At 36.5% G+C, this 27,642-nt stretch overlaps 1 protein-coding gene across 1 annotated transcript in view; it reads left to right on the top strand.

Annotated features, from left to right (window-relative positions):
* Window positions 1-9,687, top strand: part of RIPK2 (receptor interacting serine/threonine kinase 2) — a 32,830-nt gene extending 23,143 nt beyond the window's left edge. Inside the window, exons 8-11 of the mRNA XM_019803865.2 lie at window positions 5,436-5,525; window positions 6,171-6,264; window positions 7,903-8,058; window positions 8,854-9,687. Coding sequence (XP_019659424.1) covers window positions 5,436-5,525; window positions 6,171-6,264; window positions 7,903-8,058; window positions 8,854-9,191 — 678 coding nt within the window. The 3' untranslated portion in view covers window positions 9,192-9,687. The remainder of the gene's footprint in view (window positions 1-5,435; window positions 5,526-6,170; window positions 6,265-7,902; window positions 8,059-8,853) is intronic.
* The last annotated feature ends 17,955 nt before the right edge of the window (window positions 9,688-27,642 follow it).

Below are 27,642 nucleotides of genomic sequence, written 5' to 3' on the forward strand. Positions count from 1 at the left end.
AGAAAAGAAAAGAAAAGAAAAAATCCTGCTTATTACTTGGCTTCTCGGCAGATTAGACATGACTGACTATTCCTTCCTTGAAACTTTCTTTCTGGTGGCTTCAAGACACAAGAGGCTACACAATTTAGTATCCTGTCTTCCTCAATCTCTTTCTCTTCTTCTACTCAATTTCTAACTCTTGGAGTGCCTCAGAGCTCTAACATGGGCCCTTTACTATCTGTATCCTGTCTATATTCACCCCCTAGATAATCCAGTCCAGACCATGGCTTTCTATATCATCTATATGTTAGTGATGCCCAGTTTTACATCTGGAGCCCTGGCCTCTCCTTCCAGCAATAAGTTCATATATTATTATAGTAGTTGTAGTAGTAATGATGATTTCTATTTGTTGGCTATTATGAATAATGCTGCTGTGGATGTTCATATGCACGTCTTTGTGTGAACATGCTTTCATTTCTCTTAGATTGCTACCAATGAGTTGAATTGCTGGGTTGTATGGTAAATGTATCTTTCATTTTTAAGAAACTCCCAAATGTTTTCCAAAATGCCTGCATCATGTTACATTCCCATTCTTAAATTGGGTTATTGGTCTTAACTATTCTCAGAGTTCTTTATATATTCTAGATACAAGTCCTTTAACAGATACATGACATGAAAAATGTCTTCCAGTCTGGGGCTTGTCTTTTCATTTTTCTTAATAGCAGCTTTTTGAAGTGCAAAAGTTTTCAATTTTTTTGAAGTGCATTTATCAAAATTCTTTATGGATTCTGCTTTTAATGTCATATCTAAAAATTCTTGGCCTAACCCAAGGTCATGAAGATTTTCTCCTATATTTACATTTAAGTGCATGATCCGTTTCAAGTTAATTCTATGTATGGTGTTAGGTAAGAGTCTAAATTTGTCTTTTTTTATGTGGACATCCAGCTGTCCTAGCACCATTTGTTCAAAAGATGATCCTTTTCCTATTGAATTACCTCAGCAACTTTGTCAAAAAGCAATTGACCATAACTGTAAGGGTTTATTTTTAGACTCTCAAGTGTATTCCATGATGTATATTTCTATCTTTATGCATATAATAAAGGCCCTTAAGAGGGTTAATGTCATCAGTTTGGGGAAAAATTGGCCTTGGGCCTTATCAGTGAAATATTAGCATTTATATTTTGCAATTTAATGATTAGAGCAATCTGAACTCAATTTTTTATTTTCTTATTTAGAATGTTTAATAGAACTTGAACCAGTTCTGAGGACATTTGAAGAGATAACTTTTCTTGAAGCTGTTATTCAACTAAAGAAAACAAAGGTAAATTGCTAAATGAAATAGTAGAAATTGAATTTAAAACAATCATATATCCTTCATGGAGATTTTCAGCTTAGTTTAATTTAGTTTTTGTCTACATATTTTTCACACATACAAGCTACAGTACTAGGGTGATAGAGTTTAACAGAGACTATGAATACTGTTTTCTCTCTCACCAAAGAGCTTTTCCATTTCATTCAAATGCCACTCTCAGAGGCATTTCCAGAACTCCCATATATCAAATGTAAGTTTAAAATGTGTGATGAATGCCTGTTATGTAAAATGAATGCCCTANATGCCACTCTCAGAGGCATTTCCAGAACTCCCATATATCAAATGTAAGTTTAAAATGTGTGATGAATGCCTGTTATGTACAATGAATGCCCTAAATCACTAGGAAGAAGCAGGCTCATAGCAGAGGAGCCTGATGTGGGGCTCAATCCCACAACACCAGGATCACGCCCTGAGCCGAAGGCAGACGCCCCTGCAAGGTTTTCTTAAGATTATCAAAATTTTTTTTAAAAAAGCAACTACAGCCCTTTAGGGACAAAGTAAGCATAGTTGAACACTTGCTGAGTTTCATTAAATTGCATCTAAGTTATAATAATAAAATAATCAGTTATTAACCAAAGTCTTGAGTTGTGAACAAGCATAGTCTACAATTTATGTATCATTAAATGACATTGATTGCCTCTTGCAGTTTGCTGGATCTTTTGACATAATCTTTAGTTTAAAAGGGAAATGCATAGGGGCGCCTGGGTGGCAGAGCGGTTAAGCGTCTGCCTTCGGCTCAGGGCGTGATCCCGGCGTTATGGGATCGAGCCCCACGTCAGGCTNTATAATAATAAAATAATCAGTTATTAACCAAAGTCTTGAGTTGTGAACAAGCATAGTCTACAATTTATGTATCATTAAATGACATTGATTGCCTCTTGCAGTTTGCTGTATCTTTTGACATAATCTTTAGTTTAAAAGGGAAATGCATGAAGAAACAACTTCCTTTAGTCAAACTGAAAATTGATAGTGGCAGTATTAGTCCCTNAAAATAAAAGGGAAATGCATGAAGAAACAACTTCCTTTAGTCAAACTGAAAATTGATAGTGGCAGTATTAGTCCCTGTTTTTTAAGGAACTAGAGAACTGTGTTTTTATTCTTTTGATTACTTTTCACTGACCTCCCTACTCCTGAGTAGTTACAGTCTTTTCTAGAACAATCCAATCTCACCACTTCTTAGTAGCTACAAACTTCTGTAGTTTTTTGTTTTTTGTTTTTGCTTTATCTTTTCAGTTCTCTTTTCTCTCCTCACAACTTTCTCTTCTTCTGCCAAGCAAAGGTGGATAAAAGAATTTGTTCCCTTTGTTATAAAGTGGAAGAGAACCATTCCAGTTTCTTTTTTTTCCCCCAAACAACATAAACACTAGGATCTATTTTTTATTTCATTATTTATTTTACCACCAATTTAACATATAATGTATTATTGGTTTCAGAGGTGCAGGTCTGTGATTCATCAGTCTTATATAATACCCAGTGCTCATTCCATCACATGCCTGCCTTGATATCCATCACCCAGTTATCCCATCCCTTCACCTCTCCCCTCCAGCAACCTTCAGTTTCTTTCCTATGATTAAGAGTCTCTTATCGTTTGTCTCCCTCTCTGGTTTTGTCTTGTTTTATTTTTTCCTCTCTTCCCCTGTGATCCTCTATTTTGTTTCTTAAATTCCCTGTATCAGTGAGATCATATGATAATTGTCTTTTTCTGACTGACTTATTTTGCTTAGCATAATATCTTCTAGTTCCATCCACGTTGTTGCAAAACACTAGGATCTATATTTAAAACTGTTAATTTTTTTAGAAGAAATTTAGGCTTTTTAAATAGTTTAAAGTACATATTTTCAAATACCTGAATACCATTTAATAATAGCATTGCTAAATTACTAAAAAAAAAAAATTACTTTCTTTGTTGTTCTTAAGCAGCTGTATTGTTTTTATTCAGAATTTTAAATTTTTTCTATAAAAAAATTATCAATTCTGTGAAACTGGTAGGGGAAGAATATCGTCTCTATAGATAAGACAACTGAGGTGTATAGGAAAGTTACATAACACTCTACACAGCTAGCTAATGGCAGGGCCAAGAGTAGAATACAAATTTAATAAGATTTTTCATCAAGAAATTTCTGGGGGAACCTGGGTGGCTCAATCAGTTAAGCGCCTGACTCCTGATTTTGGCTCAGGTTGTGATCTCAGAGTCATGAGATCAAGCCCCACATCAGGCTCCACACTCCGTGCAGAGTCTTCTCCAGGTTCTGTCCCTCTCCCTCTGCCCCCCCTCCTGCTTGAGCATGCATGTGCTCTCACTCTCTCTCTTTCTCAAATAAATAAATAAATAAAATCTTTAAAGAAAAAAAAAGGAAAGAAATTTCTGAAAACCCAGGCTCCTGGGTGGCTCAGTTTGTTAAGCATCTGCCTTTGGCTCAGGTCATGATCCCCGAGTCCTTAGATTGAGCTGGCATCAGACTTCCCAGGACACCTCACAATTAGATTTTAGGCATGAGACTTATTCTCAGTTTACTAATCTGTAAACTGGAGATAAGTACCTATTTTGCAGGATGACTGTAAGGAGGATTATAAACAAAAAAGTCCTAAGATTACTTAGTAAGCATTCAGTAAATGCTAGCTATTAGGCAGATGACTTATTTATATGCTATACCTCTGTATTAAAATCATTTAGTGGCTTACTCCCATCTCTATAAACCAGTCGGGTTAGCTGCCATCACTAGTGAGTGATTTAAAAAACAAACCTGTCAGTATGCTTTTCTTCTCCAAACCAACATAATGTCAACTGCTCTACAGAACTTTAGAAATTGGTGGGTGCTACACCCAGCCCTCCATTATTCATACTTATGACTGTCTGCTCCATTACATGGGTAAGGAATTTTAGAAGAAAAAACCACTATTCATCTGTATATATAATCCACCTAGCATAGTACTTTGCACAAACAAGTCCAATGAACATTTGTTAAGTACATTTTTATGTGAACCTTTAGAATTATTCTTTGGATCTATCTTGTTATATAAGGTGTTTCTTTGCTTTTAAATTTATTGAAACATTTCTGATAGTGCAGTATCCTTGAATTAGTAACATCATTTTTCATAACTGATGTTATGATAATTCAAATTATTTATGAACTAGTAAATCAACCCCTAGAAAGAAATGAAATGGAATATTAAGAAAAAACTTCTTTTGGTTCAGTTTTTACTTTTTAAGATATAGGAAAGGCTATCTGTGAAAACATGAATTATGGGACCTGGTTCAAAGAACTGAAAGGAATGCAGGAACCTCAAACAAAACAAGTCACCCTAACTGGTGGTTTTTGTTTTCAGAAATTTCTTCCTTCCTTCCTTCCTTCCTTCCTTCCTTCCTTCCTTCCTTCCTTCCTTTTTTCCTTCCTTCCTGTCTCCCTCCCTCCCTCTGTCCCTCCCTCCCTTCCTTACTTTCTTTTTTTTTTAGAAAGTTTTAGGCACAGTGCCTAGGATATAGTAAATACTTAAAAAATTATGATAGACGCATATACTTACACAAATTGAAATTTGTTAAGTACCTAGTTCATACCAGATGCTGTATATTCATAATCTCACTTAATCTCTAAAACAGTCCTGCATGTAGGCATTAGTCCATCTTTTTTTTTTTTTAAGATTTTATTTATTTAGTAGAGAGCAAGTGAGAGAAAGAGCACGAGCTGAGTGGGGGACAGAGGGAGAGGGAGGAATAGACTCCCAGCTGGGCAGGGAGCTCGATGCGGGGGCTTGATCCCAGAACCCTGGGATCATGACCTGAGCTAAAGGCAGATTCCTAACCAACTGAGCCACCCAGGCGCCCCACTATTAGTCCATCTTTAAAGATAAATTTGGTCAAGGTAACCAATTAAGATGAGGCAGGATTCAAAGTCTGTTTCTCTAAAGTTATTACCCCTGTTCTATGCTGTCTCTACCTTAAGGTCATATATTATATCCTCAAATGATTTAACTTCACTTTTCATTGATTTTGTGTAAACATAGTAAGTATGTTAAGTGGATTGTATTTTACTCATATAATTTCTTAATCACCTCCAACTAAAGGACATATATGCATTCATTCCAGTTACAGAGTGCTTTGAGCACTATTCACTTATGTGACAAGAAGAAAATGGAGTCATCTCTGAACATTCCTGTAACTCATGGACCACAGGAGGTAAAAAAAATTATGTTGATAAAATCAAAATGTGAGAAGAATATGAAAAAACATTTAGTCTTAATTCCTTCCTTTATATGTGGGAAGCTAACAGCCCAGGAGATTTTAGGATTTATTAGGGAGCTGATGGCAATCTCCATTTCAAAATTCAACACTCCTAATTTTCATGCCACCGTTCATCTCATTGAATCATACATAGTCCTTGCTTCTTTGTTTGCCATTAACTTAAGTCCCTGTCATTGTTTCATATAATGGATGGTGTTCCAGTATGGTCCATAGGCAAATCACTGATTACATTTTTACCATTATGTTTATGCCTTCTTATCCAAATGTAAACTAGCTATAATACTGCTTTGTCCTTACCTCTTACAATGATTAATGAAAGGAAAATGCCATTTCCATGGCTATCAAAAAGGAAAGATTTCTTTAGTAGCATTCATTCATATTTCAAATTAATAATTCTCTGAAGAATATATAAGATTGTTATTTTATATATGTTTCTTTAATTTTGTAAGGTATAAGTTGTAATAGTTTTTATTCTTTTTTATAGTAAACCAAAATCAAGAACTATTTAGAAATTAAAGCTATATACCTTTAAAAATGATTTTCTGTTAACCTAAATCATTTATCTTCTATTTACTTTAGGAATCGTGTGGATCCTCTCAGCCCCATGAAAATAGTGATTCTGCTAGAGCCTCAAAGTCCCTGTCAGCTCCTCAAGACAATGATTTTTTATCTAGTATGTAAATTTTTCTATCAGTATTACTTGCAAGTTTTTCATTTTCTTTTAAGATCATATTATTGATAAGCAGTCATGCTTTGTATGGAACATGTCTTTCATCTGCAGCCATAACTCATTTTTTAAAAAATGTTAAGAGTCTTAAGTTGTGAAAATAGAGTGGGATGTTCCACAAATACATTAAAATATTGAAGACGTTGTGCTAGACTCTGTGAAAAGATATTTAAAAAAATTTCTTCTAAGAGAAGAGAAATATTCCTAAGTAACCGTAGTATGAAATAGAAAGGGATGTATTGTAAAAGAGATATGGATGTAGAGCTATGGTAATACACTGGAAAAGTAACATTTTTTACAAAGCATTTCACAACAACCTTGTGAGGGAGATATTCCTCATTTTACAGATTTTTAAGATCAAGACTTCCTGGATCACATAGTTAGTAGCTGACAAATCCAAGACTCGAAGCCAGGTCTTTTGATAAATATTTTCATGTCACTCCACTACACCATGTTGTCATCATGAAGAAATTGTTTCTGACTGAAGGTTGGACCTATAGTTATAAAGATGGGCATTCCAGGCAAAAGGAACAACATAGAGGCACAGAAGCAAGAAAACAGAGAACAGTGAGTAGTTGGGTTTAGCTGGTAAAGAGGATGAATGAAAGGAGATAAAAGATCAATAGGGTGGAGTCATACCATCTCAGATTCTAACACTTGCTGAGCTATTTGGGCTTTTTCACTTGGTTAGAGAGCAACTATTGCAAATATTTGAGCAAGGGTGTGACATGATAAAAATGTTTTGCTTTAGGAAGATTCATCCTGGCTGGAATATGTAGGCTCTTTTGGAAGGAAAAGAAGAATGGAGGTGGGGAAACCAATTAGTAGACTGTTAAGTCTGTTACTATTATACGTGAGAGGTTATGATGCAGAGTACAAGAAGGGAGAAATGATGAGAGGTGTTATGGAGGGCATACTTGAAGGAGTTTATAGCATTTTACTTGTAAGAAGGAAGAGAGAAAAAAAGAGCTGAACAAGTTGTCAAGCCTGGTGACTCGAAGAACATTGGTGCTATTAACAGAAATAATTGAAATAGGTTTTAGAGTTAGATGAATAATTAAGTTTTTAATTTTTTTTTTCAAATTTGAGGTGCTTAGCAGCGCATATGAGGTTGATGTCTGGTAGACTGTTGAAAACGTAAAACTAAGACTCAGTGAAGACAGGAAATTTAATTACATAGATTTGGGAAGAGAGCTGACAGTTGAGGCCCTGAGGTTGAATAGGATTACCAAGGACAAGTGTAGAAAGACACATATCATAAATAGATTTAGAAGACACATTTAAAGTACAGAAGGAGGAAGAAGACACAGAAGAAATATGGGATTATGTGAAGAAGCAAAATTTCATTATTTATAATTTACATAAAACAGACAACCGCAGAAGTGTAGTAAAAACATTCATACTAAACACATTTTTGTCTAAAATATATTTACTTGTGGAGTTAGATTTATGAACCAGCTTTAATAACAGTGAAAATTTAAAGACACTGAATACTCTCCTCTGTGTGACCCAGATATTGATATTTTAGCTAATAGGAATAGCTAAGGACTATTCTACCCCTAATGAAGATACTGTGTTTTGTAGGAAAAGCTCAAGACTTTCCTACGCTGTGTCACTACCCAGTAAATCACAGTTGCAGTGGTAACGTTTCTTCAGCTCAGAAGGGGACATTTTGTGATTACAAGACCACCCCGTTCTCTTTAGCAGTAATAACGCCACTCCCAGCTGAGGGAAATTCAGGTAAATATTTAACACTTTGTAAATGATGCTGTTTATCTCACAACTATATGTTCAGTAGATTTGCCATGCAGTAAGCTTTATTTGTCAGGGCGCCTGGGTGGCTCAGTCATTAGGCGTCTGCCTTTGTCTCAGGGCGTTATCCCGGCATTATGGGATCGAGCCCCACATCAGGCTCCTCTTCCTCTCCCACTCCCTCTGCTTGTGTTCCCTCCCTCGCTGGCTATCTCTCTCTCTGTTCTCTGTCAGATAAATAAATAAAATCTTTAAAAAAAAAAACACCAAGTTTTATTTGTCTTTATTTCTTCAACATGATAAATATATACCTTCTTAAGTAGGAAAGCACTTCCAGTCCTAGGAGATGAGTGCTGATATGTAATAATAGGCCCACATGGTAGTTCATGCACATCTGTCTAGGGAGGAAGTGCTAAAAGGAGGTGTGACTTAATATGTTTCTAAAGTAAAGTTATTTTTGTTTATTTAAAAAATATGCAGTTATTCTTTATATTAAAATATATATGTATATATTTATAACATAGATTGGGTTTTGCCCCCTTGTGGATTTATAGCATATAAAAAGGCTTTTTCTGGGGAGGAAACTGAAGGGAAAAAAAGAGATAACCCAAGTATCTGAGTGTTTCCTAAAAATTAACAGCGTCCCCCAAAATACTGTATTCCATATTAGCATAATCATGGAAAATTTGGGGTTTTATTCCTTATTATTTCTTTGTTCATCTAATTTTACTCATAGTTATATATCTGTCCTCAACTCATTTGTCATCCCTTGCCCCTCTATAGAGCGATTACAGCCTGGCATAGCCCAACAATGGATCCAGAGTAAAAGGGAAGACATCGTGAACCAGATGACAGAAGCCTGCCTTAACCAGTCGCTAGATGCTCTTCTGTCCAGGGACTTGATCATGAAGGAGGACTATGAACTCATTAGTACCAAACCTACAAGGACCTCAAAAGTCAGACAGTTACTGGACACCACTGACATCCAAGGAGAAGAATTTGCCAAAGTTATAGTACAAAAGTTGAAAGATAACAAGCAAATGGGTCTACAACCTTACCCGGAAATACTTGTGGTTTCTCGATCACAATCTTTAAATTTATTTCAAAATAAAAGCTTATAAGTGACTCTTTTTCAGGAAGAAAAGTCATTCTCTGTAAGGGTATTTTATATTTCTATTGCCTTTATCTTATTGTTTTTATAAAATCCACATGAGTATTAGAAGCTTTAAAGCTTCTTTAAAGAAGTTTCTTCTTCAGGTAAATATTAGTTTTCTTCCATGACGTTATAGTATTTTTAAAAATTAATATATTGGTAAGTCTGCATTTTGCTACAGAGTTCAAGTGTTTGTCTCTTTGGTTAATTGAACTTATTTTTTAAATGTAATAATTATATTCTTATATATAACAGTGTCTTAAGGTGTCATGCATTTCTCATGGAAGCCATTTTCATATTCACCTTCTTTGTGGGTTATTTATTACTTGTCTAAGATGCAGTTTGGCATTTGGAAATGTAGCCTTTTTACTTAAATTAGAGCTAGTACAGCATTTCTAACTTATAGTGCCAGGTTCAGATCCTCTCCAAAAGCTTGTTCATTAAACTTTGTTATCCAGATTACATTTTAAAATCTTATTCATTGAATTCTTTTAAAAAAATGTTTCAAAGGTAAAGTGATACAAAGTATATGAAGAAAAAATTAATCTTTCAACATATGTTTCCACCCTCATTTCTAACCTCAACTAGCAACCAAGGTAACCAAAACTTAACAGCACACTGTTTATCCTTCTATACCCTTCTTCATACTCATACGTATACACTCATGTGGGAAAGGGTCTTTCATTAATATTATAACACATCATACTACAACCTAATTTTTGCACTCAGCAGTGTATCAAGTGCAGCCTTCCAGATCATGTATAAGTCTAACTCATTCTTTGTAATTGCTGCATGGTATCAAGGCTGTTTTTTTATTTCTTAGCTTTTTCACCAAGTTTAACCGAAACAATATAGTGTGAGTTATTTTTTTGGTTAACAACTTATGTTACTAAAAGAAAACTTAGAAGGCATAATCCCTCTTCTGAAATGTTTATTAGTAATGTCAGCAAAAAGTGTGATGCAGGATAAATTCTAAACAAACTTTCAAGAAGCACCAGACGTGCAGTATGAAAAAAGAAGGAGAAGGAGTTTGGGACAATTAAATATTTTATTAAAATTATAAAATAAGTATTTTAATCTCCATTTGGAGCTTGACATTAACCTGTGGTGCCTCATTACTATGTCTCTGAGAAATATGGAAATTAATAGGGAAAAATGGAAACCAATTAAGTATATGAGTTATCTATTCCCTCTCTTATTTTTAAGGTGTTAGGATAAAAATTTAATTTGGGAAATGAGAAGATGGGATTGTTTTAGGTAGTACGTAGACACAGCACTAAATAACATTTAAGTCAAATAGTAAGGAAGTTCTTTTCAGTTCTTCCTTGAGCCTTCTAATTAAGTAAAGGAGAATGTCACAATTTTGCAGTCATCTTTTGATCCCCCTTGTTAAGAAAACGAGTAGGCTTCAGAATTTCAGAAATAATATTTAGCAAGAATTTATAGTTTTTTTAAATTACATTTATTTGAAAATGACATACACATGACAATTAGTACTAATTTTGTACTTACAATATGTAATGTTTCATTTTATAATATTCAAATAAAAACCACCAGAAATACTAAATTGTAATATAGGTAGTACATGAGTGTGACAGCAAACAGAAGTAGTAGAAGGATGGCATTAAGACTGTACTCGAGGAAGGGACCTAATAATCTATAATTATCTGGGTTTTTTTAATTAGCTAGTACTAGATAATCTGAAAACGGCATTCTTGGCAGTGTATTTTAAAAGAGTCTTACCCGTAAGTGCCGTCCACCGAGCAGCTGCATTAGCGTCATCGGGAGCTTGTGAGAAATGCAAATTCATGGCCTCTATCTCAAACCTGAATCAATCTCAGGGAGTAAGATTCAGAAATCTGTTTTAACAAACCATCCAGGCCATTATGTGTGTTAAAGTTTGAGACTCTGTTTTAAGAAATGCAATAGAATTATGCATGAAATAATTTCCCTTTAGGTTCACAGATCTGTTTTCCTTATGTCCGTTTGCTGCATTTGTCTTCAGGATGTATAGTCTCAGAACTGAGGTGGTTTTTCGGTTTTCGTTTTTGTTTTTTTTATAATTTTTATTTTGTTATATTAGTCACCATAGAGTACATCCCCAGTTTTTGATGCAATGTTCCATGATTCATTATTTGCATATAACACCCAGTGCACCATGCAATATGTGCCCCCCTTGATACCCATCACCAGCCTATCCCATTCCCCCAAACCCCCTCCCCGCTGAAGCCCTCAGTTTTGTTTGATTAAGAAATTTTTTTTTTTTTGCACCCACTTGAATTCCCAAAACAACTAAAGACATGTTTTGCATTTTGGAAAGATCATTGAAACATGATAATCAGATCAGTAGATTGAATCTACCATTCAGCCTTTTAAATTTAGAAGTACTTAAGAAGGGGACAAACACTCTAATTATGATAACAGAAGAGCTGAGCTGATGTGGGACAAGACAAGAAGTGAGACTAAATTTGCTGAAAGTTATACTAAAGAAATTGGCATCACTATGAAAGACTGGGGTGTGGCAGTGGCAGTATCCAGCTGTGGGACCTGGTTTTTATCTTCTTCCTCTGTCATTATCCTCTGCTCACCCTCCCCCACCCCAAATACTTGTTTTCCTAATTGATGAAGAAAATTATGATCAGTTGGGAGAACAGGAGAATCAGTGATCTTTCATGTTAAGCCGCCCTCGCAAACATGTCGTTGGTTTCAGGAATGTGTTTCTTCTCTACAGTCTCAACTCCCATCTCTCAGAGCCCAGTTCCCAAACTCCTGCTTTTTCACCCCTTCTCCCCTGGACCTTTTTTCTTTCAATTCCAAACACCCAGCTTTCTTTTAAAAACAAAATTCCTCTGCTTGACTTGTCTGTCCCTTCTCATCCTTTTCCTGAAAAATTATGCTGCCTTTACTCTTTTCACCAATTTCATTCTTATCTTTTAAATTTTTTGAAGGAATGCCTGGGTGGCTCATTCAGTTAATCGTCCGACTCTTGATTTTGGCTCAGGTCATGATCTCAGTCAGAGTCCTGGAATGGAGCCACGCATCAGGCTCCGAGATTGGCAGGAGTCTACTTGAGGATTCCCTCTTTCCCTTTTCCTCTTCCTCTGCCCCTCCCCCCCCTTCTCTGTCTAAAATAAGTAAATATTTAGGGGGGTGGGGACAGAGGGAGAAACAGACTCCCTGCTGAGCAGGGAGCCTGATGTGGGACTCAATCCCAGAACCCTGGGATCATGACTTGAGCCGAAGACAGATACTCAACCGAGCCCCCCAGGCGCCCCCCCTTTTAAAGTTTGATGTCATAGAATTAATGAATCTCTAGGTTGAAAGGAATAATTACACATGTTTATTCCTCAAATTCCTCAAAGGCATTAGATAGACAAGTATCTCATGATTAAAAACTTCTATTGATGTTGGAGGAGCCTATTACCTATTCAGTAATGTTCTTCATGTCTAGACAGTTCTGTCAGTTCTTTCCTACATTGATTTAAATCTATTTCCCTATTGTATGTATCTATCAGTCCTGGTTCCAAATATTGGGATAGTCTATAGAGGACATCTATTCCCTCCCTGATGTGACAATCCCTTATAATTTTTCCAGGTAACTCTTCTGTTCCTGATGACTTTTTTTTTTTTTACATTGAAATAATCCCTTCTTCTTTAATTGCTGTTTAAGAGATATGGTCTGTATTTCTTTTAAAATATGGTACCCATAACTGCATGTGATAATTCTAATCAATTTAGGTCTTCTCAGCACAGTTGGGATATCTCCTCCCTTATAAGTAATATATTAAAAGACTATTTTTTAACAGTCACATGACATTGCTTAGTTGATATTTAACTAGAATAAGCTAAGAATCCTCTGGCTTTTGTAACTATGCTGTTTTGCCTTATCTCTCCTTTTTTATACTCAAAGTTGAGATTTTGGTCCATATATAACACTATTCCTTTATCCCTCTTAATTTCTCTAAATTCATTCTAGTTCTAGCCACTCAGTTTGGTTTTGGAATCTCCAAGCTTGTCATCCACAAACTTGACATAGTTTCCTTTTGTAACTTCATCCAAGTTACCAATTAAAATGTTGAATGGTACTGGGCCAAAGAAAAGTCTGCAAAATGCCACATGCTTCCTCCCTTCAACTTGACAAAGCTCAACTAATCATCACTATTTAGATGCAACCATGCACCTACTCACTAATGAAAATAATTGAAATATTTTTATAGTGTTACACAATATCATAAAAGACTATGTAATCTACAAGTTTAGCCAAATAATCTCAATTTCCAGATCAGTTTTTAAACCATTGGCTTGTTTTTTTCATCTAAAATGTGTGTTTCAATGTAAGCGCACTTTTGTTGGGGGTTTGGGAGGTGAGTACATTAAAATATTAAAAAGGAACACGCCTTCTGTCCTTACATAGAAACAATATGGTATTGCCCAGGCTCTGCTTATGAAGTCTAGATGCAAGGCACTGTGTCCACCAAAATCTCATGATTAAGGATACCAACTGTATAAAGAATCCCCAAATTCAACATCTGAAGAAAAAAACTAAGAAAACTAAAGATTAAACAGAAAACAACTTTAAAATAGGTATAAATAATACCCTTAGAGAGATTTGAGTGGATATATCTTTAAAATTAGAAGTTGCTATGAAATAGAAACAAAGAAAAACCTAGAAAAAAGTTCAAACTATGATCCTCAAAATAGTAACCCAAAAGCTGTTTATTCATATTTTTAAAGATTATTTATTTATTTATTTGAGAGAAAGAACATGCATGCATGAGCAGGGTGGGGTGTGGAGGCATTGGGGAGAGAGGAAGAGGGACAAGCAGACTCCCCATTGAGCAGAGAGCCCGTCACAGGGCTCCATCCCAGAACCCTGAGATCATGACCTGAGCTGAAGGCAGAGCCACCCAGGGGCCCCCAGAAACCGTTTATTCTTATAAATTTCTCATTCCACTACTGACCTAGGGAGTTTGTTATGGTCGCTAACTAGTCCAAAGCTTCAACATCCATAATCTATGGTTGATTCCTTTATGAGGATATTTCGAGACCCTGAGCAAATGGGGAAGTACCAACAAAATAGCTGCAAGTGCTCCTCATTTCCAGTTTGAAGTCTCTTCCCCTCATTAAGAATACAAAAAAGAAAAAATTAATTGGTTCTTTATTGATCTATGTGGTTAAGTGAGAGTATGGCTTAAATGACCAGATATTCTGCTTATTCAAAAAGGACATAAAGAGACTGGATGGAATATGATTTACTTTCTGGCATTTTACCAATCAGAACTTAAGATTCAACCTGTGGACCTTATATCCTTACATGATTTATTAAGATAAAATCATGTTCTGGATGTTTCTGTTATACTACAGGGAGAAACTACTTTGCATAGAGTGTCAAACCTTAATTTTTCTCTTTATTTTTGTCACTTTTTTTGGTGAGAAAATTTAAGGTCTGTCTCTTAGTGTATTTCAATTAAACAATATAGTCCTGTCAGTTAAAATCACCATGTTTAACATTAGATCTTCAGACCTTATTCATCTTATAGCTGAAAGTTTGTACCCTCTTACCAACCTTTTCCTATTTCTCCTACTCCCCAGCCCCTGGCAACAACTTTTCTATTCTGTTTCTGTGAGTAAGTGTAAACTTTTTTTCTTTTTAGCTTCCACGTGTAAGTAATACCATGCAGTATTTATCTTTCTCTACCTGGCTTATATCATTTAGCAAAATGCCTTCAAAAGTCCATCCATATTGTTGCAAACGGCAGGCTTTCCTTCTTTCTCATGACTGAGTGATATTCCAGTGTGTGTGTGTGTGTGTGTGTGTGTGTGTGTGTATCACATCTTTTTTATCCATTTATCCATTGAGGGACATTTAATTTTTTTTCTATATCTTGGCTACTGTAAATAAAAGTTTTCTTTTAAAAGAAAAGAATAAAAATGATGCCATTTTCTGTACTATTTCTTTACTGTTTCTATACCTTTTTACTGCTGTGATTTGTTTCCCATTAACCTGAAGTTTGGTGAGTTTTCAGTGACTCATATGGCATGTCTGTTCTGGACAAAAGCATTTTAAAGGCTAATAAATACAGACTGTTTTCAGAGACTCAGAGAAAGACTTTTGTATGTTTCCTTCTAGGCAAACTCAGATTTTGGCATAACTGTTCTTCAATTCACTGACATGTATTCAAAAATGTTTCTTTAAATATTCTTCGAACTTCAGAAATAATTAAATATGTAGTGTGTTAGAATGGAAGAAAGGCAATACTGATGGATAAACTGTAGTAAACGAAGTATTTCTTAAAGGAAAATTTCCCCTTAGTAGGCATAAAAAGCCCTACAATCTCTACCAAAAGCCCCAACCTACTTCTGAGCTTATAAAAGTTTTTCGCTGAAAATCATTGCAGAAATTCCCAGTGGGCTGGCAGGAGAAAGGATTTAAAAGTAGTAGCTAAGCTGACACCCTGGGCACATCTGCTAAAAAAAAATAAATTTAAAAAAAAAAAGCCACAATTGTCTGAGACAGCATCATCCACAGTGTTAGATTTCTTGACTCTGTGCTGATGCACCCTCTCCCTGACAGGGAATGTAACAATGAAATTTACTATTCATTCGTTCTAGAAATCACTAGTGAATACTGACCATGTGTCAGGTAGTAGAGATGCAATGAAAAAGGTAAAAAGCCTCTCCTCAAGGGATTTATATTCTAGTGGGAAAGGAAGACAATTAACAAACCAGAATTGGACAAATTTATTTAAGTGAATAAGATCCCATCAAATAACAATTAGAGTTGTGAAGAAAACAAAGAATAGTGGGTTTCAGAGGGATTGGAAGAGGACGACTTACCTTAGATTTAAAAAAATGATTAGGATACTTTTTAAAAAAGCAAGTTCTGAGAGATTCCCCCCCCACCTCCCGGGTGAAGAGGAGGAACCTGCCAGGTGAAGATGTGGAGGATGAGTGAGGCCAATGTTATTGGAGGTGGTGACTGAGGACAGGGGAGTTGTGAACTGAAGCCATAGTACTGAGAAGAGGCTGGAATCACATAGGACTTTGGGGAAGAGTTTGAATGTCATGATTGTGTAACAGAAGCCACTGGATACTTTCAAGTAAAGAAATGATATCATGTCCTGTAGTTGATATGTTTGAAGATTACTAAAGATGACTGGAGAGGGGCTAAGCAGCAAGAGCCATTTTAAGAGACTGTTCCATAGATGATGCTTGGACTGCAGTGGGTAGAAATGACTAGATTTCAAAATTGAATTAATGGGATTTAATACATTTTTTAAATTGCTGTAAAGAAATGTCCAGTCATTCAATGTCAGACTTTTTTCATATTTCTAAAATAGAATGTATCATGCCACATCTGTTTAATCTTCAAAGGTCCCCAAACATCCACAGGATAGAGGCCAATCTCCTTAACGGCAAGAAACCCTTTATGTTAGCAGGTAATAGCTTTTCAGGCTCCGCTCCTAACGTCACCCTCTATGCTCTGAACTTCAGCTACACCAAACTACTTAGTTTTTCTTTGTCATTGCCTTGAACATGCTGTGAACACTACCTGGAATGCCACTTACTCCCTCCTCTCATGCACCCCAGGAACTCTGAGTCATCATTCCCAACCCTCAGGACACTTCCATAATCCCAAAGACAAGTTAGTTGCTGCTTCTCCATGAGCTCATTGCAGCCCAAGTGATTTTTTTAATTGTGTTCTAACTTTTTGCTGCAGACTGAGATCCCTGAGGGCAAGGACTATGCTTTGTTATTTGTATTCCTAGAGCCTATATCTCCTGAGTTCTTTAACTGCTTTGGAAATGATTAAATGAGTGGGTGGATCATGCTGAAAATTGAATCATATGTTGTATTCACTCAGTGACAGCATTTCAGGAACATTCTTCACATTATTGTTGGTTTGACAGTTGCCAAAAGTTGTTTTTGCCATTTTCTTGTACCATCTCATGAATAGCATCCTTTTTTCTTCTCATCAACCTACAGGTATGCTTCTAGCAAAAATGGCTGGTGGTAAACATGTCACACTCAGTAATGGAGAACCAGCAGAAGACAAGAAAGACACGGACCAAGAAGAAAAAGTCCAAATGAAGCCAAACATCACTGTACTAATAGCATCTCTCACGGTAGGACATATGAGACTCAGGCATACTTGTATCGCCCAAGAAGGTTTTTAGAATAGTGCCTCCTCTAGGCTTTTCCTGATTGTTTGGACANTAGTGCCTCCTCTAGGCTTTTCCTGATTGTTTGGACAATTACTAGAGTTTTTTCACTGTTTAGAACTTTATGTTATTCAGAAATCAAGGACAAGCTGTGCATATGTCTTGGAAGCATTTCATAGATTTACTGTCTTCATCTGATTTTAGTGATCTTTACTCATTGAGCCAACAGGACAGGCCATAAAGGCAACCACATTTATGAAATTTGTTATCATACCTGTTCGGACAAACTATGATACCTCCATATGAGGCTGAGAAATGGATCGTGACTGCCTGCATATGTGAGTATGGTACTTTGCCCTTCAGGCTCTTAGAATCTTACTCTAATCAAGGAGACCTCATAGGCTATTTTTAAAGCGTTGTCAACCTAATATTTCAAATTTAGCTGAGGGCCAGTCTATTTATGGAAAGTAGTCATTTGTATTTCTGTTAATACTAAATGTTTAAACGTAGGGCCTTCATGTCCCTGAAAGTTACATTCATTTATTTCATATTGATTTTACTTACAAATTTTGTGAAAAATAACTGGTAACTTCAGGTTCATTATCCACTAATAATTTATGAACCTGGACTAAGAATCTAAGTCCTAAGTTTAATTCTGCTCCATTCTATTCAGTTCTGAATCTTCTATACATTAAAAACTGTGGGGACATAGAAATAAGGTCTTCCGATTAGCGTATATTCTATTGAGAGTATAAGACACATATAAAGAACAGCATAAGCAAAAATGATATACCATCAGAAAAATAGAAACAAGTGCTATAGTATTTCAAAAGTGAAGGAGCTCACATTTGCATTGGGGGTCAGAAAAAGTTTCTTAGAGAAGGTGACTATCAAGATAAACTTTGAAAGACTGGATTTTGACAAACAGAAATATAAGGGCATGTACAGTAAAGCATTCCATGTGTAGAAAACAGCATAAGCAAAGGTATGAGGACAGGAAAATAAGAGAGGTATTCTATGTGAATGTCCTCCCTGAAACAGTGCAGCAGGTGAATTCAGTTTTCCCCACCTAAGTGGAAGAGGAGCCTGGTGAGATGCAGTGAGGCTTTGGCACCAAATTCTACTTTAGGATCATTTCCAAATTCATCAGGCCACTTTATTTTTTATATTTATTTATTTACTTATTTTTAGTAGACTCCACACCCAGCATGTAGCCCAACATAGGGCTTGAACTCACAACCCTGAGATCAGGACCTGGGCTGATATCAAGAGTCAGATGCTTAACCGAGTGAACCATCCAGGTGCCCCAGCCACTTTAATCATGGGTTGTAGAAGGGTAGGAAAAATAAAAGTAGATAAAGTCTTAAAACTACTATATAAAACTGTTTCTTTATCAATTGGAAAGTGTAGAATTTTTGTTTTTTAAACAATGGACTTTTATCCTATTGAGAGTCCTTCCTGAACGTGGATTCTTATGATGTAAGCTGCATAATGCTGTGTTTCATGTACTGCGTTCCTTCTTTCCATAGGAACCATAATATTTACTCACTGCAGGAGTGTGAACTAGGAAAGCAGAGTTCAGGACATCTTCATGTATGCAAAATCTTGGCGCTCATCTTAGTTATATCTAGGAATGGCTACTTTGATTTTAAAGGTAAGACCAAAAGCTAGGCTTATGTAAGTAAACAAACAAAAAATACTCATGAAGTAGTTCGGCAAATATGAACTATTATATTACATGAATATCAACCTACAATATAGTTCTCAGAGTCCAAGTAGACTGTTTAGTAGGTTTCACGTTGTGTCACCGAGTTTCAAATGTAGCCACTATCAAGTGCTCTGACCATAAAAAAAGTACTATTTAGCTTTTATATTTTCAATAGCTTTTCAGCATAATATCGCATTTGATCATCAAAACCAACCTATGTTACCTAATGGCCATTTTAGGAAATCCAAATATTGTTTATTCATAAAAGACATCTTAACAGTTTTCTTTTTTTAATTTTGACTGTAGGGTCTGAACTTGGGATAGGCAAAATCAAGAATATTTTTAAGAAGACAAAATATAAGTCATGAGTATTTAAAGATAAGAAATATTTACAAGCAACATTATCAAAATACACAGCAATAAACAACGGTTATTAGAAATAATTGTTTTTTAGAAACAATTTTTTTTAAAGCAAGGAATCTTTGAAAACATGATTTGAGAGAATGTCAAAGGACACTAACAGTTGTTTGTGATTAAAAGGAATTTCTATTTCAGGCATAAAATAACTCAGTCATTTTACAGAAAAGAGAAAAAAGACCCAAGCTCTAATTATAATCCTTTATCCTTTTGTTCATTCATGTAACAATTTGCAGTAAAAGATTTAACAATACACTTTTATATGTTTGTATTTAGCTAATACAGGTATATAAATATACAATAATTGATACATATAAAGCTTTATATATCAAATAAAACTATATATTTCAATGTATGTAAATATATATTTTTCAAAATGGTAATTATGTATATCATAGTAAGTTTATCATTTTGGAAAACTATAAAAATTTTCTTAATAAGCAAACATATATTTAAGAAACATCCTATGGAATAAATAAGGTGAGTTTTACTCCCACTTTATGGATCAGGAAGTGAGACTTGGGAAGAGAAAGTGATTTCCCAAGGTTACTCCAGGAAAGACACTCATGAAACATTTCATTTGGCAAATGCTGGCTCTGGGCCTAGCACAATGCTAAGCATTAGTTAAACAAAGATTGACAGGGCGTACCCCTGTCCTTGAGGAGCAATATCCATGTTGAATGCAAGTCTTCAAAATCTTAGCTATGTAAAAAAGAAAAAAAAACAAAACATAGTAACAGACTATGGAAAAGGCACTCGAATATACAGTCAGACTTAGGTTCCCCTCAACTCTAGCAGTGTGGAACCATTTGAGAAAATTACTGAAATATGCCAACTTTCAATTTTCTGACCCATTAAATGAGTGGCTCTCAGGTGAAATTCCTAAGGACTTATCAGTACCAAATATTCAATGAAGTGTAGAGCATTTAGAATTGGCACTTACAGGTCTAAAGTCAACATCAATACCATTATGTGATGAATATACCTTTTCTTATGAGCTTGCTATATTCGTAAGATTATCTACTTTTTAAAAACCTTCTGATTATAGTATTTGTTTTATTTATTACTAATGTACTTTTAAGCCATGAAAATTAGCGCCATCCAAAGAAGCTCCAGTAATACCTCAAATTAAGTCAAAACCTTCACAAAATTATCTTTCAACAAGCATGTATTTTCCTCACAGAGAGGAAAAAGTGGGGGAAAAAACATTTTTGCCTTTAAGGAGATCTGATTAGGGATAAAAAGAGAAAACCAAATCTAAAACAACTATCCAAAATGTACATGTCTACTAAAAACAGGAAGTTTTTAGTAGGAGCTGGAAAATCTGTGCCAAACACAATGTGGAAATTAGAAACAGACACAAGCTGAACTGACAGGATCACCAGGAGAGGCCAGTTGGCTGTTTCCCAAGACACCTGTCAGGGTTCTGACATTCCCTCACCAAACTTCAGGTTCCACCTTCAGTTTTATAAAATCAAGCATGGGCCTTGGCATTAAGCTGAGAGTGGATCCATCCATCAGACTGGGACCCACAGATTCTAAGACTAATAAATAAACTCGGAATGCAGTACCGTTTTACTCATTAAGGATGAGACATAGAACTGCTGTTGGGCCTCCATGATTTTGTGAAAAAGATGTTTTCTTCCACTGGTGAGATCTGTGCTGAAACATAAATGGTGAACAAAAGAACATAGAATAAGAAGCGTCTGGTTATTTCCCCAACAGAGATACCATAGTCAAGGCTTTAGACTTGAGTACACTTTACCCAAGAAATGCTTCCGTGGACGTGACAAAGACCACTTCTCTGACCTTCTGCCCCCCTTGCAATTGGTCGTTCCTTACATATGCTAGTTCCTCCCAGAAAACTTGCTTCTTTTCAAATTATGAAATATTTCAAATGTGCAGAATATAGCAAGGATTCCATATCCCACACATTCTAGGTGCTGTCTTTGTTTCAGACTTCTTTTTAAAGAAATAAACAATATAAACAGAACTAAAGCTCCATTCCTCTTTCTCTCAACACCACCACCTTTTTCTTCCCAGAATAAATAACTGTCCTGATGTAAACATGAATCACCCCATGCATTTTTTAAAAAATCTTACTACATATGAATATATCCACGGTAGTGTCATTTCATTAATAGCACTACCTTATACATATCTATTTGCAGTTTCCGGTTGTCTCTCAACATATGTTTTAAAAGATACGACCACGTTGATGTATGTAGCACTGCGTTTGGCATAGCACACTATGGCAGAAAGTAGACTTTATTATTTTATGTATGTATTTTATTATATGTTTGTGTGTAAGACACCTGATACAGAGCTCACAGGGCTAAATACTAGGTGTAGGCAGGGCCGCATTCCTTTTTAGAGACTCTAGAAGCAAATCCATTTCCTTGTGCATGTAGGTTACGGCCAGAATTCTGTTCCTTGCAGTTGTAGGTCTGAGGTCCCCATTTCATGCTGCTGTCCTCTGAGAGTTGTTCCCACCTTTTTTTTTTTTTTTAAGATTTTATATATTCGTTCAAAAGAGAGACCACAAACGGGGGGAGGAACAGAGGGAGAGGGCCAAGCAGACTCCATGCTGAGCATGGAGCATGATCCCAGGACCCTGAAATCATGACCCAAGCCAAAATCAAGAGTCAGATGCTTAACCAACTCAGTCACCCAGGCATCCCAAGTTTTTCCCAGCTTCTAAGGGCTGCCTACACTTCTTGGCTCATGGTTCACTTCTTCCATGTTCGAAGCCAGCAAGGATGAGAAGAAGCCCTCTGAAAATTTCAATCTATCCTTCTTTTCCCCCAAATAATACAAGGTAATCTCTTGATCTTGAAGTCATCTGATTGGCACTCTTACTTCCATCTGTAACCTTAATTTTCTTTTGCTATCTATGCAATATATTCACAGGCATGACCTTGGGTTTAGACTGAGGGGGATAAAATCTGCCTGCTACACAGCTAATGCCTCCGAATTTCGTCTTTTGTCACCTAGCAAGGATGAGGGAAGGTACTTTCTCTGATGGAGAGCTTCATGCCTATTATGTAGCTATAAATACACTTGTAGGAAAGTGAACATAATTGACTTTTTCAAAACAAAGGCCATACTAGTTTGTTTATTTCAGGATGATGTTTATTTCAGCTTACTTCTCTCTGGGATTAGAGGGAAAGAGAGGAAAGATGTCTTGGAGGAACTGCTTTAAACTCTGAGGAGAATCATCACCTTTGCCCGTAAGAAAATCTTCCATTTGGATGCAAATGCTTGTACTATTGGATTCTTTTCCAAATGTTCAAACAGAAAAATGTCCTTTAATTTTTCTTCTGAGGAATCTACCAGTGACCATTTCTATATCTGTGCGCGTTGTGACCGTTCTTTGTTGACCAATGTGGTTTATGATGTCATCCTACTTATGCCTTCTCTCCTGACTAATGATGCTGTTGCTGTGGTAAATTTGAAAGGATCCACGGATCTTTGGTTCCATTGAGAAGTTCTTCATAAGAGGAAAATATGAGCAATTTGCACCTCTCTGTGCCAGGTCCATTGTTGAAAAAAAATGAGGAAAATAATAACATGGGAACATTATGAGAATTAAATGAGCTAATACATGTAAGTCTTACCACAAAGCTTGGTATAGCAATCAAGATTTATTCTTCACTGTTCTTACACTAACTTCAAGAAGAAACACTCATTACGGTCACAGTTATCAACTAAGGACCGCATTATGCATACCAGGCAGCACCAGGAGGGGTGGTTCTGTTTCTCTATGGCAACTTAGTGTGGACCCACAAAAACAGCCATAGGATTTCTCCGCCAAATCTGCTTATAGTCAAAGTAGTCACCAGAGTTGAGATGGGGATTTTTCAGCCATGTTTATGTCACTGTATTGGTGATCTGAATGGTTTCCAAGGGCCTGAGTTCAATTATCCAATTCCCTGCCCAAAGTGCTAAGACTGCATCTGTAACAAGTTCATGTGAGGAGGCTGGCTGATAAGACTTGTGTGAGGAATTGATTGTGTCTACAGTAACCTAACGTTCAGTCCTGTTTCACTATTTTTCTTTTTTAACCTTTTATTTCCACCTTTGCAAAAACTCTAGATTAGATACACCTAGATCTGATTCCCAAACTGCTGCATTTTTTAGATATTCTAATTTCCTATAAAATCAAGAAAAAAAGAAAGAAGAAAATCATGCGGCCTCACATGAGAGTAGAGTTTAGCCTAGTATGCCTTTATAAATTCAGCATTAGATAATTGAGGGGAAATAAACCTAGAGAAATATTTGTAAACATGTATGATGTGGATACTATTTTTCTTTTAGGTTTTAATTGGCTAATTTACAGTTCATTGATACTTCTCTATATGAACCATAGGGATCATCAGTTTCTTAATCTGTATTGAGTCCATTTCATGCCAAATCTGTATCCTGAGATTAGTGCTAAAAATAAAGTAGATTCCCAATAATGAGTTTTCTTTTTACTAATAGCTTTCTTTTCTTATTCCCTCCCTGCCCCCAGACATTTGGTAATAAGGTCCTAAAGCATGTTCAGAGACTCATTCCTATTACAGTGGCCATGGCTTCTGTCAGTGAACTGAACTCATCAATCATTACAGCATCCAGGTAAGAAAATCAAATGTGCTGTGGGTCGTTTGTGTTTTCAAAGCTCAGCTAAGGGAAATCAATAACGTCTTATGTTTAGTGTCACTAATGAACAACAGCCAAGCCTTTTGATTATCTATTGGTATTGTTTTTACCATAAACCTATTTCAGGGATTTCAAATGTTAAAATAGAGATTGTTTGGTCATGTTTGTCTTTCACTAGTTAATGCATAAATGTAGCCTGTTTTAAATGGACTCTAAAAAAGAGTCAATCTTTTCCAGGATGTGGGAAAGCAGGGTTTGCATGAAAACTGTTTAGTAACATCACATACTGCAAATAGTTGTCAGTCAGGATAATTGCAAAACAAAGTACAAATGTGGAAAAGTGCTGAGTGAATGAATCCACAGGGAGAAGAGCCAACTGATGAACACAGCAAAACAAGCGGTAAAAAAATCAATGCTAATACACACCGCTTACCGGTGTACTTAAAATCAGATCCCCTGGTTGGCCACTTTAGCTGCCCTACAGCTGGCTAGAATAACGATGGGCCATCAGAAAGCTGCTCAGCAAAGTAATTGCAAGAGAGAAGAGATTAGGGTGTAGGTGTGCTGGAAGGAGATGTGGGGGAAATGTTTCTAATTTGGGATGGTGAGTAGGAAGGATGGAGCAGTTCCCACCATCATTTAAGTCTCACCTATTTTTATGGAAATGATAATAACAAATTAGTTTTGCTAATCTTATCTCATTTGCTATAACAAACCTGTGGAATTGTTGTGAAGGATGGTATCTTTATCCTTATCTTCAAATTGAGTAACCAGCTCATTCAAAGTGATCTAACAGATTAATCCAAGGTCACATCAGTTATCAGTAGAGCTCAGGACTCATATTTCTGACTCCAGTCCAAATGGCTTCTCCACCTCACCATACCTCCTCTTGTTAATAATGACTGAGGTCCACTCCTGTTTAGTGTGAAATAGGATTTGGCTCCCATTTTTCAGTTTCTTGGTTGTCTTATTTAGTGGTTGCACTAAATCTCAGTGGGCAGCACTTGGTCCTATCTGTTCTCTTTCCATCCTTTTTCTTACTCCTAATAAATGACTAAAAAAAAAAAAAAGGCAAGTACAAGGGGATTTCCAGTTCTACTGTCTGGTTTCTGTGTGGTCTTTGATTTTTCAGGAAAAAAAAATACCTCATTATGTGTGCCCTGTGAATTTCTCTCTTGTACTTGCCCTGCATATTTACATTAGAAATATCAGTTGCTGTGTTTGCAGAGCATCTAACTGATGACAGCTAACACCTCTCATCCTCTCCTTCTTCACAGCCATTTTTCAGGCTCTTCTATGTGGCCCCAACAGAAGGGCACCTTCCCTGCAGTTTAAGCATGATTCATGTGGGATGATTCATACTGGTCCCTGCTCCTCTCTTCAAAGTAAGTAAATCTGATGTACATCTTATAGAAACTGTTATTGTCAAGAATTCCTTGCTTGTCCCACTCATTTTCTATATTCATTTACTTGAGAATATTGAGATCTCCACCCAGCTTTAAGATAAGGAATGCAGGGGCCTATGTCTTGCTGAGTCCCAAGGGAGAGCAGCATCTTAAAGCTTCCTGCTCTATGAGGCACCTAAGACCCTGGGCCAGAGTCTGAGCAGAGATAATAAACAAGATGTAGAGTCTGCAAATAGGAAGTCTCCTAGAAACAGTAAGTAACGCTTTAGCTGAGTTGTCATGAATTGGAAATTTCCCTGTGGTCAGGGAAATAGGAAAAAAGGGATAGTCAAAAAAGAGAGATTATATAGGAAAAGATACTGAACATAAAATGGATCATTTGTACTTAGTTGTTCAGTGTTTACTATGTGCTACACACTAGATGTCATCACAAGATGGGGTAGAGATTGACTTGGGACAAGACATTTGGCAGCCAGATGGTCTTTTAAAACAATGAAACACATCATCTCATTCTCCTATTTAATAACCTTCAAAGGCAGGTTCCCCTTGTAAACAAAGTAAAATCCAAATTCCTTAGCATGACCCACAATGCCCAATATGATCAGCCCTGAGAATTTCAACAAGCTCATCTCCTGCCACATCCACTATACCCCAGCCCCCTGGCTTTTTTCTGTCTGTTGTACAGGGCAAATCCTTTTGCTTCTCCAGGGCATTTGCATTTATTTTTTCCTGGCCTGCTTATCCCTCAACTTTCAGGTCTTACCTCAAATGCTTTGAGAAGTCTTTCATTAGCACCCTGAGATAGAAGCCATCTTTCCCCAACCCACTGCCCAAGACTACCTCTGTCCCATCTTCCTGTTTTACATATAATTGCATAGTATTGATTAAACCTAAAATGTCTGTTTTCTTTGTATTATCTGCTTTCTCCAACAATTATAGAATTGTTAGAGAAGAAGAAATCTTATAGAAGCTCTGTGGAAACAGAAGTCTTGTCTGTCTCCTAGACAATTCTCTATCCTCAGCATCTAGAAGACTTGGCAATCATCTGTTGAATAAATGGATGAATCACTGTCATGAGGGTGAGTAAGCTGATGAGTGTTCATGATCAGGAGAAATTAGACTATTTTAAAGGGTTTTTCTGGGCAGGGTTTTCCAGAATAGGAAACTTAAAGGCTGGGGGCAGCTGGGTAGCTCAGTCAGTTAAGCATCTGACTCTTGGTTTCGGCTCAGGTCATCATCTCAGAGTTGTGAGATCAAGCCCTGCATGGGGCTCTGCACTGCACTCTTCCCCTCTCCCCATGTTTCCTTCTCTAAAAAGAAAAAAAAGAAAACTTAAAGTCTGAGTTGATAAGACATAAATAATAATCCATGAGTACTTACCTTATAAAAGCTTCTTAAGAAAGGATCTTAATATAGCAAGCATGACTATATTCACTGTAAATATATACATTGTGAAATCCTGGAAATATATACCAATGAATTCAAATTTTATCTCTATAACACTATACATTCTTTGTGTTGGTAGGGCATGGTAGCTATGATGTATCTTCTGGTTTTGGGGTTAATGTAGAGCATGAAATCAGCCATAATACCTAGCTTGCTAAAATGTAACACGGAGGCCACTGAGGGGAGGGAAGGTTTGGAGAAGGGTGTAGGCCTTTGGAATGCTGAGGCTTGCGTGACCACTCTGCGGTTGCAGTGCCTCGGGGAGTTGCCCGCCAGAAAAACTTCCCTAGCCCAAACAGCTGCCCTGTGATCTAAGAGATGTAGGCATTGTCCCTTAAGCTATGTTTAATAGAACACGCAAATTAGCATATCATATCTTTCGTGCAAACAGATCCCCCCAGTTTCAGTGAAACCTCTTGTCACACATCATGTGCTTGAGGACCAGTGATAAGGATTTGTAATTATCCTGAAGGACCAATAAAAGTAGGAACAAGGAAGAGCAAAGGGTCTTCACCTCTGAGCCTTGACCCCCTTGCCTTCTTTTTGTTTTCATGGCAAAGTTTGGAGTAATGTTTCATCCGTTGGTACAGGGATTGCTGGCCATTCCCGGCATTCTGGTGGAAGATATTTTCCAACTCA

Source organism: Ailuropoda melanoleuca, chromosome 9, assembly GCF_002007445.2.
Source record: "Ailuropoda melanoleuca isolate Jingjing chromosome 9, ASM200744v2, whole genome shotgun sequence".
NCBI lineage: Eukaryota > Metazoa > Chordata > Mammalia > Carnivora > Ursidae > Ailuropoda > Ailuropoda melanoleuca.